This window comes from Ailuropoda melanoleuca, chromosome 1 (assembly GCF_002007445.2).
Source record: "Ailuropoda melanoleuca isolate Jingjing chromosome 1, ASM200744v2, whole genome shotgun sequence".
In the NCBI taxonomy this organism is placed as follows: Eukaryota; Metazoa; Chordata; class Mammalia; order Carnivora; family Ursidae; genus Ailuropoda; species Ailuropoda melanoleuca.
The window spans coordinates 129721391-129741376 of NC_048218.1; the positions used below are offsets into that span (position 1 = coordinate 129721391).

The window sequence follows — 19986 nt, forward strand, 5'->3', positions numbered from 1 at the left end:
GAATGTCGGATTGCAGTGGGCCTGAGGGCAAGTTACCGTGACCAAGTCCGTACTCCAAGCTGTGTCAGAGAAAGCACACCCGTGGAAACAGAGAGGTTGAGCACCAGCACAGAGCTGAAGGACTGCTCTTGAGCCAGCAGTGTGCCGACAGGTGATACGCTCGCGTCTTTTTAAAAATTTTGACTCCTCTAAGCCAAGATTGGCTTGAAGGGTGTGCAGAGCCTTCTGATGTAAGGTAAGGCCAATGGCCAGGGGGATGTGTGGGAAGGGGTTCCTGGCACACCCTCTTCCTAGGATGAGGACTCTGGCCCGCTGGGGGGGGGTTCCCTGAGGTCCCCAGGCCTCACTAGCCACTTAGACAGCCTGCAACAGTGCCTGCCTATGACCTGACACTTTGGGACAGGTAAGAGCACCCCCAAACCCCCAGAATGATCACCAAATCCTCCCACCATCAGTCTCCATCCGCTCATCTGGCCTCCTTTCTCGTGCACCCCAATACTTGGTGCCCACTTCACAGTCTGCCTCCTCCAGAAGGCTCAGCCCCTGATTCTGTAGCTCCTGAGACCCCATTCCTGCCCCAGAGAAAACAGAGCCCAGGCTGTTAAGACAAAAGGAATGAAGACTGAAGGGCAGGAAAGACGGTGTCCCTGTGGGACTGCTGCCATTGTTGCTGTGGCTGCTGCCCCCAACACGTCCTCCCTCGCAGCTGGTTACAGGCCTGCATATCTGTTTATAGATTCCCTCCCCAAGCTGCCCAACTCTACCACTGATGTCCAAGTGCCCATGCAAATCTCCCCGTAAATGCCAACACAACCTTCCTGACAAATTACAGAAAACCAGGAGACTGAGGGTTACTTCCATTTCATCATTTGTGCCAAAGCCCTTCCTGGGGATCTCTGGTGGGAAAGTGGGTTTGGGGCAAGTGGGGGTAGCAGCAAGCACCTGTGGACAGGTTATAGCTCTGCAATAAAACCTGGATGTCAGGGCTCAGCCTGGAGCTGGGGTGGCTGACAGACCACTGTGTCAACTCCACGGCGTGTGGCCACAGGGACACCTTCATTGAGCAAGCATCTGCTCCCCTCGGAGTCACCCGAGTCTTCTCTACCCTGTGTACACAGACCTCTGTGACAAGAGAGTTAGTCAAAGGCAGGAAATGCCTTGAACATCCCAAATATACCAAATTTCCAGTTTTTGAGAAGCTTCTAAGGTTGTTTCCAATAATATGGCAATGGACATCTTTGTACACAAACCTTTGTTAGAATCTTTTAAAGAATTTAAAATTCAATTGCCTGTTACAAATTACTCTTATCCTAGACTATGGTCTGTAAACCACTTTGTTTTCCCTTGGATCTAATTTTTTTTTAAAGATATTATTTATTTATTTGAGAGAGAGACAGAGAAAGAGAGTGGGGCGGGGAAAGCAGAGGAAGAACAACAAGCCGACTTCATGCTGAGCACAGAGCCTGACGTGGGGCTCCATCCCACGACCCGAGATTGTGACCTGAGCTGAAATCAAGAGTTGGACGCTTAACTGAGTGAGCCACCCAAGTGCCCCACCTTGGACCCAATTTTAAGGTCTGAAAAAAAAATACTTTATATTTTGGACAATGGGATAAAAATGCTCAGGAAACTTGCTTATTCCCACTTTAAATCAGAAAGAATATTCTTGCACCTCAAACAGAGGCTTCTAAGTTCTGTCTGCTACCAAGCATTATTTGGCCTCCTGGGTCACTGGCTTTGGAAGGAAGCGTGTGTTCCTTAATTACATTAATGAATATAAAGGAAATTTCTTAATTTGGGGGGAAATACTATTTTGAAAAAAAGATGCAAGGCTTGGTAATGAGCCAGACTAAATGCTGGGTAATAAATAAGCCAGGAACCCCCACCTCCAAATTTCTCAACTGGCTGAACATTTGGCATCCCTGGCAAAGTTTTCTCCTGGACTGAGGAAGCCATGGAAAGTAACTTTTTTTTTTTTTCACCTTCAGTGTGGCGAAATTTTTATCTGGGTTCTCCATCTCTTCTAGCTTCTCTGATATAGTCAATAGAGACATATTATTTGTAGGAGTTTCTAAAAGGCACAGCTTCGGGCCTCAATGTTGATGTTTCTGGTGACTTTTCTAGTTTATTGGCTAGTGAATTCTGGGGACACTTCTGAGCCTGAAGCCTCAGCAAAGAAAGGCACACTTAGCTCGACTGGTGTTTCTGCCGCTGCTCTAATCCCTCACCATTGCCCCAGGCCCCTGGTGCGGGGGCGGGGGGGGGCAGCGGGTGGGGCAGACTGTGCTCCGAGAAGGTCAGCACATGGGATGAGGAGCTGGCCCTTCATCTGCTACTCTGGGAGAGTGGGGGCTCCGACTCATGCCTGAAGGAAGAGACAGCCCGTGTGAGCTCTGTACTATCCAAGAAGTGGCAGCTGCTGAAATGGAAAGATAACGGTGGTCTGGACAGCAACAGTGACATACTTAGGGCTTCCTCTGAGCCAGAGTTTTTCTGAGCACATCCATGTACTCATTCATTTAACCCTCAGAGCAACCCCTCGACATAGTTCCTAACATTATCTTGTCTTTATAGCCAAGGAAACTGAGGCCCAAAGAGGTCATGTAACTTCCTCAAGGTCACCCAGGTAGGAGATGATGAAGCCAGGCAGGATGATTTTAGTCGGTTTGCCTCTCAAAGGCATAATATGTGTTACGCTCTGTCCACCAACAAAAAGGCTCAGTAGCCATGAGAAAAACCACAATCACACTCATGGCCCTTGGGCTCAGGTAAGACATGAAGAGATAAATGACCCAAGCCCCAGGAATGATTGTGACTCCTGAGGACGTGACAGTACCATGCTCTCCAGTCTCAGAATCAAGGACCCTTGATATTCTGACGATGGACATGTGACATGAGGATGGCTCTTTACTAGTCTTGAGGTACTTAGCCTTTCTCTTCAAAATTAGAGCTCAAAATTGTAACCAAAGTTAAGTATGAAACAGTGTCAAGCCCAGAAAGCTTTTAGGTGCATGCTGCAAATTATATATTGTAAACGCTACAGGCCACCAGTATAATAACTGTTCTTCCCACAGAACATGGGGGCAACCTGCGTTTTGAGCTCCTTAAATTGAAAAGAAATAAATATATGGAAAAAGAAGCCAGGAAACCTCATGAATATATTTGCACTCTCCAGGGTGATACAAAATAATACCATTTTGAAAATGGCTAGAAGTATTCTTTTGAGGTCAGTCTAATGTCACTTGGTAGGAAGAAAAATTCACATTATTGTAAGCATATGCACCTGTCGTTTTCCAGATCTACTTAGGCATGGATTTTATTTGCAATAGAAAAAGCATCGTGGCTTCTCTATTTGATAAGTGCATGTGTGTGTACACGCATGCACACACACAAGCACACACACACACACGATTCTCTATGCATTTAGTAATAATGCCACCACGCTTCAAAGAAATCTGAGACCTTAAATACATGTTGAACGCTTTCCTTAAGGTGGGCTACTTTTTATTTTTATTCTGGTCCTTTAGGTATCCTGCCCCTATACACAATTTGCCTGAGTGGAACAGCTACAAAAGCTTTCTGTGAACATTTTCCCCAAGTATATATTATTGGAACGCTTTTTATATAATTCGTGAAAATCTTTAGTCTTATGTCCTTTTTTAATTTTGGTGCATCTATCGTACTGACAGAATACTGCTTTTATTCTATGCTTAAAGATTGGATTTATTTCTTCATCTTATCATGCAGGAAAAGAGAAATGAAATTGTACTTTCAGATGTATGTACTTTCGTTTCTGCACATCGTCGCTAAGGTTCAACACTTCTACAGTTTTCATTCTTGAGTTTGTCAAAGGTAAAGAGAAACAGGGTCATTCTTTCCATTCAGTCCTGGCGGTGTTCTGAGAACATTAGCTGTCTCATAGAAAGTTCTTACTCATTCTCAATGATTTGGTTTCTTGAGTATTGTTTGACAACCCTTCCCCCACCCCATGTGCTAGAAACAACCACAATTTATAACAATTTTAGGACCACAACATGGCTTAATTATTTTTTGTCTCGATGCTCTCTATTTTGGTGTTTCTATCCATAATATTTTGGGCTAAATCACTTCAACATGAAAAACGAGCAAGTTTTCCTATTGCCTTTTCTGTCCTACCACCTGCTGGCAGCTGAGTAACTTCTGGAACAGTGTTGCTGAGAGGAAAACCACCAAGCAAGACTGAGAGATTGCAAGAGAAATACAACCTCTGACTGTTACTGTACAGACTCACAGATTTGGAGGAGCCCTGGGTGAAGTCATATACATCCCCCCCACATCCATTGCAGCCACCCTGGAAGAAGGATCCAGGATCTCTGCACCCACAGGGCTGTTTACATGACCTCCTGATTCTGTCTCATGCTTCCACTCTTGCTCTCTTTCCTGATTCCATTTTGCACATGAGCAGACTTAAAAAATGTAAGTTGGATTTCTGTCCATTGCCTAAGCCCCTCCATGGTTCCATGGACTTAAGACTACCATCCAGACCTCTTCCCATGGGCGTGGGAAGCCCTGTGCAGCATGGCTCCTGCCTAGTCCACTGTTCTAGTCTCATGCCACGTTCTCATGTCCATTCTATCATAGCCACACTGGGCTTCTATAGAGTTTCTGAATGCTGAGCTCCTTCCTGAACCACTTTCACCCCAGATCCTTCGTGTATTTGGTTTTATCCTATCGAACAGGAAGGAGCTCCCCTCCCCTCACACCAACACTCTCACAATACTCAGTTTTATTTTCTTCCCACTTTGATATGAACAAAGAGCTTTTATGGAGCTTGTGGGGTCAGGGGGACATTAGATGTGATCTTGCATTCTTCCTGAGCCAAAGGTTCAGCAATGTTTGTTTAATCATATGTTAAGGATGTCTTATTTGTCGCCCATAGCCTACGAATTTCTGGCTCCACAAGATGCCCACAAGAGTCCTCTGATCTGCACGTCCAGTATCCCTACCACCAGAACACATGAGCACAAGACCTCTTATTCAAAGGTATGCGAAGGCATCACTTACTGATAGTGGATCCGGACTCAGGTCTGTTCAGGGAGCTGATGATGACAAAGCCGAAGCCTTCGTTCTCTTTGCGGTGAATGACCACATCGCTGGTCTGCAGGCTGTGGGAGGCAAAGCCTTCAGGTGGAGAGGCATTGCTACTGGGGGCAACGTGGTTGCTGTTGGTGTAGGTGGCGTAGTCACTGCGTGGAGAGCTGTGGTGGGTTGACACGGAGCCTGGACTCCTCCCGTTCTCTGGGCAGGGCTCCCCTGCAACACATAGAGTACCCAGGCACTCGGTTATTTAACAAGGGTCTTGATGAGGGCCTCTGTGTACTAGGTGCAGTTCTAGACATTGGCTTCGTTACAAGACTGGTTGACTGGCTTCTAGTCCCCATGGGTGCAGAGCATTTGAAGGGCTACAAACCTGGCTATGGAGCACCCAGGTCTAAGCCCCGTTCCATTCTTCACAGCAAACATAGCTAACCCCTCATCAGCTTCCTCTGTGTTGCTACGAGTTTATACCTTCCTCTTGTTAAATCCGCAACACCCCACCCCCCCACCCCTGCCCAGGACAATGCCTGGTTTTAGATATTGAGCTTTTTTTTTTTAAGACTTATTTATTCATTTGAGAGAGAGGTGGGGGAGGGGCAGAGGGAGAGGGAGGGGGGAAACAGACTCCCCACTGAGCAAGGGAGCCCCACATGGGGCTCGATCTCACAACCTGACCCTGAAATCATGACCTGAATCAAAACCAAGAGTCAGACGCTGAACCAACTGAGCCACCCAGGAGCCCCTAGATATTGAGCTTCTTAGTTGCATAATAACAACTGATCAAAGATTACGAAACAAGTGGACAGTATCTTAAACTGCATTGTGCACAAGAATTACTTAAAGAACTTGTAAAAACTGTGCATCTTCAGGGCCCACCTGTGCAAATTGTTTTTAGTAGATTTAGGAAGACTAGGCACAGGAGAGAGAAACCCAGTGAGGTTTCTAGGCCACCACTGAGCAATGCTGCTGGAGGGGTATGGTAAGTGGGGCTAATAGCCCAGGATGTCCATGTAAAGGGACCTATCATAATTTTACTAAAGAGCCATGGTTTTATTTAATTTTGTGATATTCTGTTAGCCTAGAAGTGTTAATTTACTCCGTGTGGGTGGGAAACATCTTTCTTAAAGGATCCTTCTTTTATTCACTCACTCTAGGATTAAATCTAACAATGATATCAGGCCAAGGGATGACGAGTTTTGAATTTCTGAGTGAGGTGTGGGTGGTTTTGCTCATTTATATTCTGCATTATTACAAAATATACTCTATTATCAGCCACATAAACCAAACCAATACTTCCATGAGAAAACAAGCTTATTTACAGGGAGAAATGATAGAACGCTGGCAGCCAAGAGAAGCTGCTTTTTAAAAATGAAAGTTCATCTGTCATTGAGAAAGAATTTTGTCATTTTAATTTAATACCTAGGTTTTGGTATTCTGATTAAAAGAACAGAAGCGGGCACCTAGAATACTGTAATTAGAAATAGGACTGTTTCACCTCCATCTTACAATTTGATTAGTATGCTCAAAAGATGTTTATGGAACAGAGAAATAGTAAGAAGGAAAGAAACCATAATTAATGATTCCTTTTTGGGTCTCTAGATGTGATCTCTTATTTAGAGCTCTGGTAGGTGTCTCATATGGCAAGTTAAAAATAATTAGCAAAAGTTCCAGTGAAGGCTCTTAACTTGATAAGCTGCAATTCTATTCTGAAATGAAAAATAACTTCATTTCAAAAATCAAAAATCATTTCAAAAATCAGGGAAAAAGAACACAGACTACAAGAGAGTTTTTGTTCTGATATGTAAAGAAAAAGGAGCTGCATTTATTCATATATTCAGATTAAAAAATAGTCTTACAGAAATGTATTCATTTCTTATTTATACTAGTAGAATAAGACCCAGGCTGCTGCTTATTATCATTGGATAAATTTGAATTTTTCTGTAAGATTTAATTAATCAGGCTTTAATTAAAGAAAACAAATGGATGCTTTTCATCTGTAAGAAATGTACCGAGGTGAGAAAAGAACAAAGTGCCAATGTCAAAGCCTTTCCTTCTTTCCTATCAGAATTTAGGTCTGTAAAATGTACCCTCCCCACGAGAAAATATCATCCAGAGACAAGCTGTTATTGTCTTGCTGAAGCACATGTCCTTTATCAGTCCTTGTGCGAGTTGGAAATAAAGTGATTAGAGATAGTCAGGAGGAAGAAAAACAAACAATTATTAGGCTGCAACATTAAATTGAAAATTTCCCCGAGTTATTGGACCAAATCAGTAACTAAATGTCATAGGCAGTGACAAGAGAGATCTCATTTTCTGGCTGTCATAGTTTAGGGGTTGAGGGCTGCGCCTGTCAGTAGAGCAGCAACAAAGGAAAATGATCTGTCTTTGCAGTAAGTGGCTGGGAGTGGCTCTACCACGGGTTCCAGAGGGAGAAAGTATGTCATCGATTAATCAACGTGAATGGTCCCTAGGGAAAGGAAAGAGTCCAAAACACTAACAGAAATACCGTTCTACTGCTTTTGGACTTCTCTTTCAACCCCTAGAACAAAGGTCTTCATCTTTAACAACATGGGCACATTTGAAACCAGGGAGTTAAGAAGATTTCCAATGGTAGATTTTGAGGGATAGAATTGACTCCACGTTATTTTTCTACTCAGAGGGGTCTAGATCCCAATGAGATTGTCTTCTTGCCAATGACCCTTGCTGGGGTACGGCATGGATGGTGTTGTTTTAGAAGAATACGGTGAATGTCACAAAGGGACTAAATACCATGTGCATTTTTCTTTTTTTTAATTCACTCACTTCCAGCATCCCTGACTCATCCTTTTGGCTCTCACACAAATGGGCATACAGAATTCGGGCCATTAGTATCTACTCAAGCCAAATAATTAATTTTTAGGTTGAGCTTCTGTTTTGTCCTCGCCAGTCATACTAGAAATCATCACTGAGCTGACTAGAAGAGGTCTCGGTTTGGGAAGGCAGGCATTGTTGGCAATGCTGTCCAGGTGAGATGGTTTCCACGAGAACAGTCAACTACCGGCCAGGGGCTGCTCCTGGCCCCCAGACGGATCCATTATTTGTGTCCAGTGCTGGCCTATATTTTGTTTAATAATTGTTAAAATTGATTGTAAATGTTTTTAAAAAGGGAGATTTTACAGAAATATGGATTTCTAGTTTCTCTTGAACTATCTGGCAGTTATCAGCTAGAGCTGGGCAGTGGCTGCTCCCTTTACCGGGTTTGTGATAGCAAGTCACCACAGTGCCAACCAACCCCCAGTGTCTCCTGCAAACTCCTGACTTACTCAGTTACCCGGAGAGTGAGGAAGATGGCAGGGCCAAAGGGACTTGTTCAACCAGAGCCCTTGTTTCTCTTCCAGATCACACGCTGGCTACCAGGACTCCAGGGTTCTGTAACAAACAGAGCTTGCCTGCTTCCAGGGTATTCCCAGGCCTCTTCTCAGGGCTGTACCCCAGAGGCATGACAGCACTGGAGATGTCTTGTCTCAAAGCATGGCTGAGGCAATGGAGTATGCTGGCCCAGACTGGGGTGTCCACATGCAATGTGCATCCTCATGGGGCCTGATGGAGCAGGGGGAGGCCCACAGGTCCCCACCAAAGTCAGAGGCAGGCCTGCCTGCGAGGCATTTGAGTGTGTGCACTCCTGGTCTAGACTCCTCAAAGCAGATAACTTATTTAAAGGGTGACATGCTCACAAAGAAGAAGGGAACGTGTTTAGAATTGACAAAAAGCGTAGTAACCAGGACCAGGGAATCCACCGGCACCCTAAACAATGCCTAAATTTTTCAGCCAGCTGCCAAGAAAACCTCGTCTTTTTCGGCATTAAGCCAAGAATTAGACTTTCCATTAGATGTGCGAGAAAAGTACTGATGGATAGCTTTAAGACGGACTCAAACGTGTTTTGATTAAGTCATAAAATGTTCTTTCACATCAATTCTGGATTGACACATTAGGAAATTCCTCAGAGACACCCTTCTCTCAGACGAACAGTGTGCATTCAAAATAATGTGTCATTAGGTTGAACGTCTCAAAGCTGAGCTACTAAACATATAAATATTTAAACTTCAGTGTAATAATTAAAGCCACTCTCCTACTACCCTTGGGGGGAAAAATAGCTAAACACTGGAGCTGGTGGCATGGATAAGACAGCTCTCAAAACTAGTTCATTTTTTCAATTAAAAAAATTTTTTTAAAGATTATTTGAGAGAGAGAGTGTGTGTGTGAGAGAGAGCAGGAGTGGGGAGAGAAGCAGAGGGAGAGGGAAAAGCAGATTCCCTGATGAACAGAGAACCCAACTTGGGGCTCGATCCCAGGACTTTGGGATCATGACCTGAGCTGAAGGCAGATGCTTAACCAACTGAGCCACCCAGGCACCCCTCAAAACTAGTTTAAAGTGCAAGATCTGTGCTATAATTATCTGGTAAATAAAACTGGATGCATTATTGGATGCTTCCTTCCTTTACTCCATAACTTCTCCTTTTTGAGGATCTAGCTTGTCATTGCCTCATTGAAAACTCTGCCTTTATATCTTTAGTGTGTACCCTTTTAAAATATTTAAACATTTGCAGAAGGCTTTTGTGTTACTTTAATTTTTGCCCAGTGTAACTAACTAGGCAGTATCTCTCCTAATAGATGTGGTTTTCTCTTGAGCGTGAACTTGGAAGCCAGTGCTTGGTGTCTTCTGAGGAGGGACAGGACATTTGCACAAACCGAGGCAAGCATAAGGCTTTAACCTTTATGACCCTCCTTCTTCCCAGCTCCTGATACCTCTCCTTTGTGCAAGTAGGCGGCAACTCTGCCCCTCTTCTCACCCATCTTCTGTCTCTTCACAAGCTGATTGCTCATTTCCTTCAGCTTTGAACCATCTCATCGTAAGCCAGGCTCGCACCTCCCACTGCCTTTGCTTGGGAAAGCATAATAATAATAACGACGATAATAGCCCTTGAAAAGGCATCTTCACTGTCATATCCATTTGTGGCTGTGCCTTCTCATTGTTGGAGAAACAGCAGCTATGAAGAAAAGCTATCTTCCTATGCCTTTAAAAAATCTGTTCCATCCTATTTCTAGGCATTTACTTTACTATCAAAGTATCCTTTCCTGAACTTAATCATTTTCAATACTGATGAAGCTTTCAAGGAAGAGTGAGCTGAATTAACTTGGAAACTCTCCTGGTGTGAACGAGCAGTCTGCAGCCGAGCATTTTCAAAAATTAAATGCACTTGAAATGCACTCGAAAGCCTAAATGAGTAAATTTGGTAAGAGCTGCTGCAAAGAGCATCTTCACAAAAGTCACAAGATCCACAAATTGCAAGAATACATTTTTGCAGCATTTGGCACACACTCCAATAGCTTGGGTTGATTAAAACAAAATTTAATTTTTGATAATCAGCTGGTGGCAAAGGGAGCATGAAATTATGTTGGTGCATTGGTTTTGCACCTTGCAGTATATTTCCTGGTAAATCAAGTATCTTTTTAATTTATCTCTGGGTTACAGAACATACAGCACAGCAAACTTTTTATTAAAAATCACTCTTAGGGAGAGAGACAGTTAAATGTTAACCAAGCAAACACTGTCTTCCTCCTGGCATCTTGCCCAAGGATAAGGAATAATTCAAGGTGTTTTACTTCTTTGGGTCAAGTGGTATGCCATGAATTTCTGAAGATGAATGGCACTTCTTAGCAAAACCTCCATACGATACAAGATAGATAGTAGTCTCTACTGGTGAGGGCTGACAATTCTTCTGACTTGCCCTTTTAAATGATTGCCCTTGATCAAAGTCTAGTTTCTAGAAGACTTGAATAGAAAAGGGTTTTTAGTTCAATTAATAATTAGTCTTATCTTCCCTAGTCATTCACAGCCTGTGATTAGCCGGTGGCTCACCAACAACCCCCCCCCTTTTTTTTTATTCAGATGCCTTATAATAATAACACATACGGAAGACCACTTAGGTTAGGGAGTGACATTTGCTAACAGTTGGTCTCACGTCTTTGAATTCCCTGTGGGTGGGATGGGAGGGGGCCCGAAGGTGGGATAAAGCAAGACTCACTGGTTGCGGAGCCAAGAGCCTCTGCATTATCATTGGCTCACTGCAGACTCCTGGGCAAGCTACCCAACCTCGGGGCCTTGGTTTCCTTATCTGTAACATGAGGCAGCTCCTGCCACCGAGGTCCCTCCTGAGCTGCATGAGGAGAGCCAGGGGGCTGAGCAGAGAGGCCAGTGGCCATGAGGGCGGTAGGCGACAGAACACCATTGGTGCTTTCCTCCTGTAATTCGCAGGGCAAAGCGCAGGCAGTTTGGAACCCTATTACCAACATTTCTGAGTGCCTGGATTATGAAAAATAGTCAATTTTTGTAACAGACATATTCATAACAATAGAAGCCTTTTTAGGGAGGACTGAGATGGTAGAGAGAGATAAACTGAATTGTATTATGACTGTGAAGACTTGACTTTTAAAAGTGAAGTCTTTGGTGGATTCTTTTATGAAGCTAGGAAATGGCTGTAAAGGGAATAATTACTTCCAATTTACGGCTTCATAAGTTTGGAGTTAAATGAATTGTGTTTTCTCAGAGTGATGCACAGCTGTATTTTTGTAATAGCTTTATTGTTACCTTTTATCAGGCTCTACACCGGAGGCTAATTTTCCATCCTAGTTGCCTTATTATGGTATCAAAATGCCGTGGCTCTTGGCTTGTAAACACAACGAGGAACATTTCCAAAAGCTGTATTTTCCACTACCATAATGTTCCTCTTAGAACTAGCATCCACCAAAGAGCAAAGCGCATACACATCTTAAATGAGCCCCAGGCTTTGCTAGGAATTTTTAGTGACTACACTGAAAACATAGGGCTGAGAGACTGCTTGGAATTATAGTGGGGTAAGAATCTGCATTTTCAAAATCATGGTTCCATTTGGAAGATCTAGGTTGACTTTTGTCCTTGTATAATATAGAAACTGATTTAAAATCTTGTTTCAAGTGTCCTTACCATGTCCCACAAAAGCATTTCACCACCTGACCCCCAAGCCTCCCTGCTGGCTTGAGCCACACACCTCCACAGAGCACCTTCCTTCGCACAGTGAGGTTGACCTGCCCATTTCGGGCTGCATGGTGCATCAGGTCGATGACATAGCGGTGCGTCTTGCCAGCCACTGGAATCCCGTCCACATAAACAAGCTCGTCTCCAGGGTGCAGGCGGCCGTCTCTGTCGGCTGAACCCATGGCAATGACAGCGCCAATCAAAATCTGGAGAAGCAGTGAGAAGGAAAGAATATTTACATTTCAACTTTGTTTCCCCATATATATATGATTTCTTTATGTAAATATAATTATAGATAATATTTATGTATAATTTCCTTATATATAAATATGATTATAGACAATAATAGTATATATAGATATAATTTCTTTATATGTATGTACAACTTGGTGGAAGGTTTAATTCCCACATTCTACCCCTTACTCCAAACCTGAGCACGTACTTGACAAACAAAAAACGAGGGGCCTATCCCATTCTCCCAGGTTGCTAACTGATTTTAGAGAAATACACGTTTTGAACTCGCTGCTGATAGCCATGAGGTCTGGGGGACACTTGCTTCTTGGCTCACTAGTTATCACTCTTCAGGAAAATTCTAACCCCAAATGCTCTGATGTTATTGGCCACTGTGCATGTAACAAATTGGGGATTGAATCCTGGTTCCACTTCTTGTTTGTGTGGCCTTGGGCAAGTCTTAATCTCTGCGAGCCTCAGTTTCCTCCATCTGCAAAATGGGGAAATAAAGTAATGGGAGCTGCTTTATGGAGTTGTTGGGAGAACTGAATGAAATAATGCACGTAAAGCATGCTCGTGGCGCATAGTGAGTGCTCAGAAAATGTCAGGGGAAACTAGCTGCTGCATGTTACAAAACTGAGAGCAGTTTTGTTTGTTTGTTTGTTTGTGAGTNCCCAGGTTGCTAACTGATTTTAGAGAAATACACGTTTTGAACTCGCTGCTGATAGCCATGAGGTCTGGGGGACACTTGCTTCTTGGCTCACTAGTTATCACTCTTCAGGAAAATTCTAACCCCAAATGCTCTGATGTTATTGGCCACTGTGCATGTAACAAATTGGGGATTGAATCCTGGTTCCACTTCTTGTTTGTGTGGCCTTGGGCAAGTCTTAATCTCTGCGAGCCTCAGTTTCCTCCATCTGCAAAATGGGGAAATAAAGTAATGGGAGCTGCTTTATGGAGTTGTTGGGAGAACTGAATGAAATAATGCACGTAAAGCATGCTCGTGGCGCATAGTGAGTGCTCAGAAAATGTCAGGGGAAACTAGCTGCTGCATGTTACAAAACTGAGAGCAGTTTTGTTTGTTTGTTTGTTTGTTTGTGAGTTTTTTGCTTTGCTTTGCTTTGAAAGGCTGGAGGTAAGGAGAAAATAAAGCAAAACTCACAGTTGGCTTTTCTGGCCAGTTGACTTGAAAAAAGTCTCAGTCAAACCTCCTCCCAATTTTTGCTCTATTCCTTTGAATAAGGAAACCCTTAGAGCACTGTCCTCTGCGTAAAGGACATTCCCAGTTCCGCCTGTCCCCCCTGAAATGCTTCTGTTGTTTAGGTGACTCTCATATCAAGAAATGAGGAGGAACACATCTGGGAAATGTATGCACGGTAATTCCCTGAACCAGGGACTGTAACGAAAGACATAATATACGGTTTCCCTCTTCCCACTAGAAACTCTCAGGTTAGTGACTATTAACGAGGTTTGTTTTTTTTTTTTTCTCTTTCTCAGAGAAAAAACAATAGCACTAAATATTTTAGTTCACCGTTTAACCTACAATTTTTCCACCACATGGACCATGGCTATCCTTTTTCTTTTGCACACTGGATCCTCAGCCTGATCATACTACAGAGACTATCATCTAAGTCTTATTTTAAGTCTTTATAAAATGATCCCTTGCTCACAGATGGATTTCTTTCAGGCACAATGATTTCTTTCAAACCCCAGATCTGTGGATCCCAGCTAATTGGCAGGGCTGCCCCATCCTGACTGCAGGCTTGCGTGTCTCAGGCGTGACAGCAGACTGATTCTTATGTGGTCACACTGCTTGGTGTGGCCTGTCAACATGGCAACTTGATGTGAATGCCCAGGACTTCTCTGTAACTGCAAAATTAGAGGCTGAAGAGTATTCTCTTTTCCTGAAGACTTCATAGCCTTGGTCTGCTGAACAGCTTTCTTTGTCCATAGGAAAGACAATTCTCTATGACTACAACTACTTTTTCCCTATTTCCAGGGGGTGGGCTGGGGGAGATGCGCTTCCACATTGAATACTGGTGCTCTGAGGAGTGGTTCATTACTGCCATCACAAGGAAAACCTCACGTATGCTGCCTTAGATTGGCTGTACAGTGTGGTTCTTTCCCTGCAACGCTCTGCACCCATTTCCTACAGGCGGTGGTTGGGCCTGCTTCTGACATTCTCCGTTTCTCTTTTTGTCATGCCAGCCTGAATTTATGAGTTTCTTTGTAAAGATGTTCCAATCTCTTCTTCAAAAGACTGAACCCACTAAGGAGCCCTTCAAAGATTTGCTAAGTGCTTTGTGCGAAAGCCAGTTAAAATGAATGTCTATGTTTCTCCACTGCCCCATGAAAAGCTGCATTTAGCTGGGTTAGTCCCCCTAAATGCTTCAACTTTTAGGTCTCCTATATGCTTTAGTGAGAGACTTTATAGCTAGTTACAGAGAAGAAAATGGCTTGTGAGCTTCTTGGCTGGTTAATTATCAACTTGAAGCTATACTTCTGACTCTCGCTGAGAAAAGTGAACCAAAATATAGGTCACATCTGAGAAAGCCCTGGCTGCAGCTGGGCCCTCTACAAAAATAGTAAAAACAAAATTTCACCTAGAAAAACAAAAAACACCAAAATACCCCCCAACATTTCACATTGGAAAATTCCCATTCCTTCCTTGCTGTAAGCAGACAGCAAGGATTCACAGATGCTCTTGAAATTATCTTCTTTGTTACTAGGTGATACTAATTTAGTATCACCCATTAAAAGGAAACTCCTAGCAAAGAATCTGTTTTTTTGCCACATTGCTGTGACATGAAAACTAATTAATTAATTTATTCAGCAAATATTTATTGAACCCATGGGCACTTTTGGGTGTTAGGAATTCATCCGTGAACAATAAACGCAAACGCCTGCCCTTATAGAACTCCTAATCTAGTGGTCAGACAATATTAAGTGTAGTAAGTAAGTGTTTAAGTTCTGCTGTATGCTAGCAGGCATGCACCATGGAAAAAAGGGAGCAAAGCGGGGTGGTGGGTGGGTGTCAGTCACGTGGCCGAGGTGGTGCGAGAGCTGGTTAGACCACGTGCCACTGAGAAGCTGACATTTGAGCAAAGATTATGTTTACCTGACATACTTTTTTAAAATTGGAAGCTTTACTTTTCAAACTTCTGTTCACTTTATCAAATCTTACATGTTTATATCCAAATAGTATGTTCAACATAGTACTACTTCAATATAATTCCTATATGTACATATATTATTATGTAATTACATTATATAATCCATCATCTCCCTTGCTTCAAGCAGAGGTTGACATAACTAATAAACAGGCTTGACTTGAGCTGAGTGTGGTGGACTGTAGCAGGCACTGAGCGGCCTGCCCATTAGCTGTACGTATCAGGTACATTTGCTCTATCCATCAGGAGCCGCTACCTTTGCTGGGAAGAGGCTGACCGTGAGCTCTGTCCCTGCTTCCAGCTCTCATGCAGCTGTTGTTCCTTAGCCTTTGGCCATTTTCCACCTTTTGTGCATTATATTTCACTGTAGCTACGGAGCTAATTCTATGTATCTTCTCTTTTTAAGAAAACAAAACCCACTTTTTTACCCCTTTTAATTCAAACATGCCTTGAATGCTCCAGCCATTGTATGAGTTTATTTCCTGTCTGCCATGGTCAGTGCAGAGACTAGATGGTCCATGGGTCCTTCTTGGACTGCAACTCTTACCGCCTTTTCAATGCGTATACACTCTCCTGTTTGCTTAAACTATCAAGAACATGCCTCAGGACATCTGATCCTTTAAGCCAGTAGTTCTAACACTTGAAGGTACAAGTGAATCACCTGGTGAGCTTATTAAAACACAGTGTTGCGACTACCCCCAGGAGTGTGATACTGCAGGTCTGGGGTGGAACCTGAGATGACACATGTTTAACAAGCTCCCGGAAGAGGTGGGAAGCTTCAGTCTATAGCTCTATCACACTCTGAGTAGCAAGGTCCTGCGTATTCTTACTTGGTCCAATGGCCATGGGATCTGTGGTCTCACTGGTCACCTTCTAAGCCTGCTGAAGAACTCTGCCGCTGGTGCCTGGCCTGAGCTCCCTGATGCATCACCCTTGTCACTTTGCAGGTCTGTTGAGGGACCCCCTCACCCTCCAATCCCTCCCCTAGTACATAGTCTGGGCTCTCTGACCCATCAAGCTACATTTCCCTTCTGGTCTTGCTGACCCTGGGCTACTCTGGTCACTGAGTCTTCCAGCCAACACTGGCCTCACTCCACACACACCTCCCTCTAGCCTCACTGGATCCTTCAGCCAATGTAGACCCACCCATCAGTTTGCTCATTGCTCTGAGTTCTTTATCTTGTCCTTATTGCTTTGGCCCTGAAGATAGAACTTTGTGGCAAAACAGCTCTAAAAAGACTGCCCCTGATGCCATGAACAACTGATCCGTGGCCTTAGCTTTTCAACTGCCTTCTCTAAAACAACAACAACAACAAAAAAGTGTCACAACAACTCCACAACTCTACCTGATAGGCTGGGAAGGCATGGAACAAAACAGAGTATTTGATATGAAATAACAGCAATTGACATTGAAGTGGCTGGCACCCTCGTCAGCCAGGGGAAAAAGCTAACACAAAGAAAGGAAAATGGAAAGAAGTAGGAAACAAACAAAACCAAGATCATATGTGCAGGTCTTTAAATTCTTCTAATTCTTTCCTGCTCTACCTAATGCAAGTCCAACCCTGGTAGGTCAGAGCTGCAATAATCACAGCCTGGGACAACCTGACAACGTGGCAAGCCCATTTCAGGCTCTTGCCTTCTGAAACTTCTCCATGAGTTTGCACAGACTCCCTGACCAAGGAGTGTGTCTATCATTACCTCTTCTTTCTAAGAACAGTTTTTCTCCATTGCAGCGTTTTCTAAATCTTTCCACCTTGATGCCTCCCCATCTCTTTTCAGCTCACAGCTGGAAATCCCATTTTTGTTCCTTTCTGGCAATTTTTCATTTCTTTCTATTTCTATTGTTATTTAACTGTGAAAAGTATTTCCTCTTGCAGGAAAAATGCCCATATGCTTTGTTGGAGCTGGAGTCCTGCTGTTCATTATTTGCCGAAAGCTATGTTGTCGTGTTTAATGCACACCCTGAGATGTCAGTACCATTTAGTGTATGTGGAGGCAGAAACCTGTTTGATGTAATTTATGAGACCTCCTGTGGTGGGGACCAAGTCACCTCATGCGCCTCTCCCTTTGTAGCACATCAGCAATTAAATGAGGCCGCATTTTGTTTATATATTATCTCTGGTCTTACAATGGAGGAAAGCAGGAAGGAAAGGCTTATGGGAAATCTTTACAATAGACTCACTCTTCCTGACATGGTCTTTCTGAGGTGTAACATTCTGGTCTTCAAGGCATTACTTTCTGCCTCTGCCTGCTTTAGGAAGATTTAGGCTTCTACTTTCATGGGTTAAGTGTCAAAATTGTAACTTGCAGGCTGCGTGTGTCTTAAATCATTCAAATGAAAAAATAAACCAGAATAAATCTAAATAAACACAGCGGGGATAACCAACAATCCATGTAATCTGAGGAGGCTTATCATAGATGCTGGATGCCTGCCCACTGGAGGGGAGAAAGGACTCCAGAGTCAAAGCCAATGCTCAGAAGGGTTGGGAACCTGGGAGCGTGTGTGCTGATCAGGGGCAAAGCTGTCTGAAGGCCGAGTGGTGACTATGGCTGCATTCACACACCTGAGCTTCATTTGGAGTAATATATGCTCCACTTGGGCAACAATTTTACTGCTTCGGTGTCAGGCAAATTTTAGCCAGGCGCCTCCCTTTTTGAGCCAGCTAAGACCAGGCCTTCCCTGTGAACAGTCATGCAGTCCCTTCTACCCCTGGGGGAGGGAGAGACTGGTGAAGATAATATTCTTGAATGTGGTTCTAGTTTACCCCCAGAGCGACAAAGCATGAGCCTATGGGGGAGAAGGGTTCCAGCAACGTAAGAATTTTATATTTCAAAGACTGTATTGAAATAATCATCATGGTAAGAATTGGAACTTTATTTCTTCTACATTTATTTCATAGTTTAATATCATATAAGGGAAGAAACCTGAAAATATGCTTAGGGATTATAAAAACCACGATTTGGCCCTGGTTGAAGATTCCTTGGTGGAAAATACTCATCTTTCAGTCCAGTCCTCTGGGATGGGAGTCTCAAAGACAGCAGACTGAAGGACTAACAGAGGCATAACAGGGTCTTGGGAACTGTGGCCATGCTCAGTTTCAAACGGACCACCCCTCAGTTCTGGTCAGTTTTTGTCCACGAGAAAGACAAGCCCAATGTTGCTAGATCTATTTTTCAAGAGAATGTGGAAATCTGAATTTTGAACATGTGAAATTAGTTGGTGTTCCAAATTTTAAAACACTGCGTTGAGCAAAGCATGTTGTAGGGTTCCTAGGACACCATCCCTGATTCTAGGATGACACCATTCACATTCTACAGAGCCTGTAGCATCCAGAGGCCTCAGAAAATGTAAACTCCAGATTACTCCTTTTTTTTTTTTTTCTGAGAGGGTCAGGTGACAGTTTGGCTTGGTGAAAAAGACTCTCTTCAGTTCCATTTAACAAATATCTATTATGCCAGGCTCTGTGCCGGCCCTGGAAAATACAAACACCATCAAAACTTGGTCTTTGCCTTCAAGGAGTTCACAGATTGGTAAGGGGGGAAAAGTATGTCAGTCAGTACATTTTGGAACAAATAGGAACGTCATCTTTCTGGTGGAGACCCCTTAGGTTGGTAAGTTTGAAGCATTATGTTGGTACGAGTATAATGGATTCTAATGAATTTACCCATTTGAATGCCCTACAAGTGTCTCAGTATCCCCCACAATGCGATAAAAATCACCTTAAAGTGCCATTATTTCCTTCATTTAGTGTCTTTTAAACATATAAATGTATAATAAAGAATTTAGCCTGAGCCCAAAGAGAAGTCTGGCTTTTTCTGAAATGTAACCTTTAGACCACCGGAACAGAAGTATCTTTGTTCATTGTGAGACACTTGTACTGCGCCTGAGAGTTAAGGCTAATGGGGAAGATTCATGGTGGGTACCTGACAGTTTATGCTGAAGAAGATGACTCAGGGTGGAGCAGCCATACCCAGTCTTGGGGGGGGTGTGGGGAGCTGATCAGACAAAAACGACCAGCCACATAATTAGAGGGTTGTGCCTTTGAACTTTGTGACATCAGCCTGACCTCTGGGAAGAAGAGGGGCTGGAGATTGAGCTCAACTACCTCAATGACTCAATCACTCATACCCACATAATGAGACCCCAATAAAAACTCTGGACACCAATACTTGGGTGAACATCCCTGGTTGGCATCAATGCTGGGAAGGATAGCTTGTCCTTGAGGATGATGGAAGCTTTGCATGTGGGGCCCTTCCACACTTTGTTCTATGGGCCTTTTTTTTCTCTTTTTTTTTGATTGGTCCTAAATTGTACCCTTTCAATGTAAAACTGTAAGTACGGCACTTTCCTGAGTTCTAGGAGTTGGTTCTATTGAATTATCAAATCTGAAGGAGGCCATGGGACCCCCAAATTTATGGCTAGTGTCTGAATGAGGGAGATTCTTCCTTCAGACT

At 43.4% G+C, this 19986-nt stretch overlaps 1 protein-coding gene across 1 annotated transcript in view; it reads right to left on the reverse strand.

The window, feature by feature from the left end:
- The window catches only part of MAGI2 (membrane associated guanylate kinase, WW and PDZ domain containing 2), a 1281842-nt gene that overhangs the window by 139919 nt on the left and 1121937 nt on the right, over window positions 1–19986 (reverse strand). Inside the window, exons 17-19 of the mRNA XM_034641709.1 lie at window positions 14862–14935; window positions 12144–12336; window positions 5044–5292 (exon numbers count right to left, since the gene is read on the reverse strand). Coding sequence (XP_034497600.1) covers window positions 5044–5292; window positions 12144–12336; window positions 14862–14935 — 516 coding nt within the window. The remainder of the gene's footprint in view (window positions 1–5043; window positions 5293–12143; window positions 12337–14861; window positions 14936–19986) is intronic.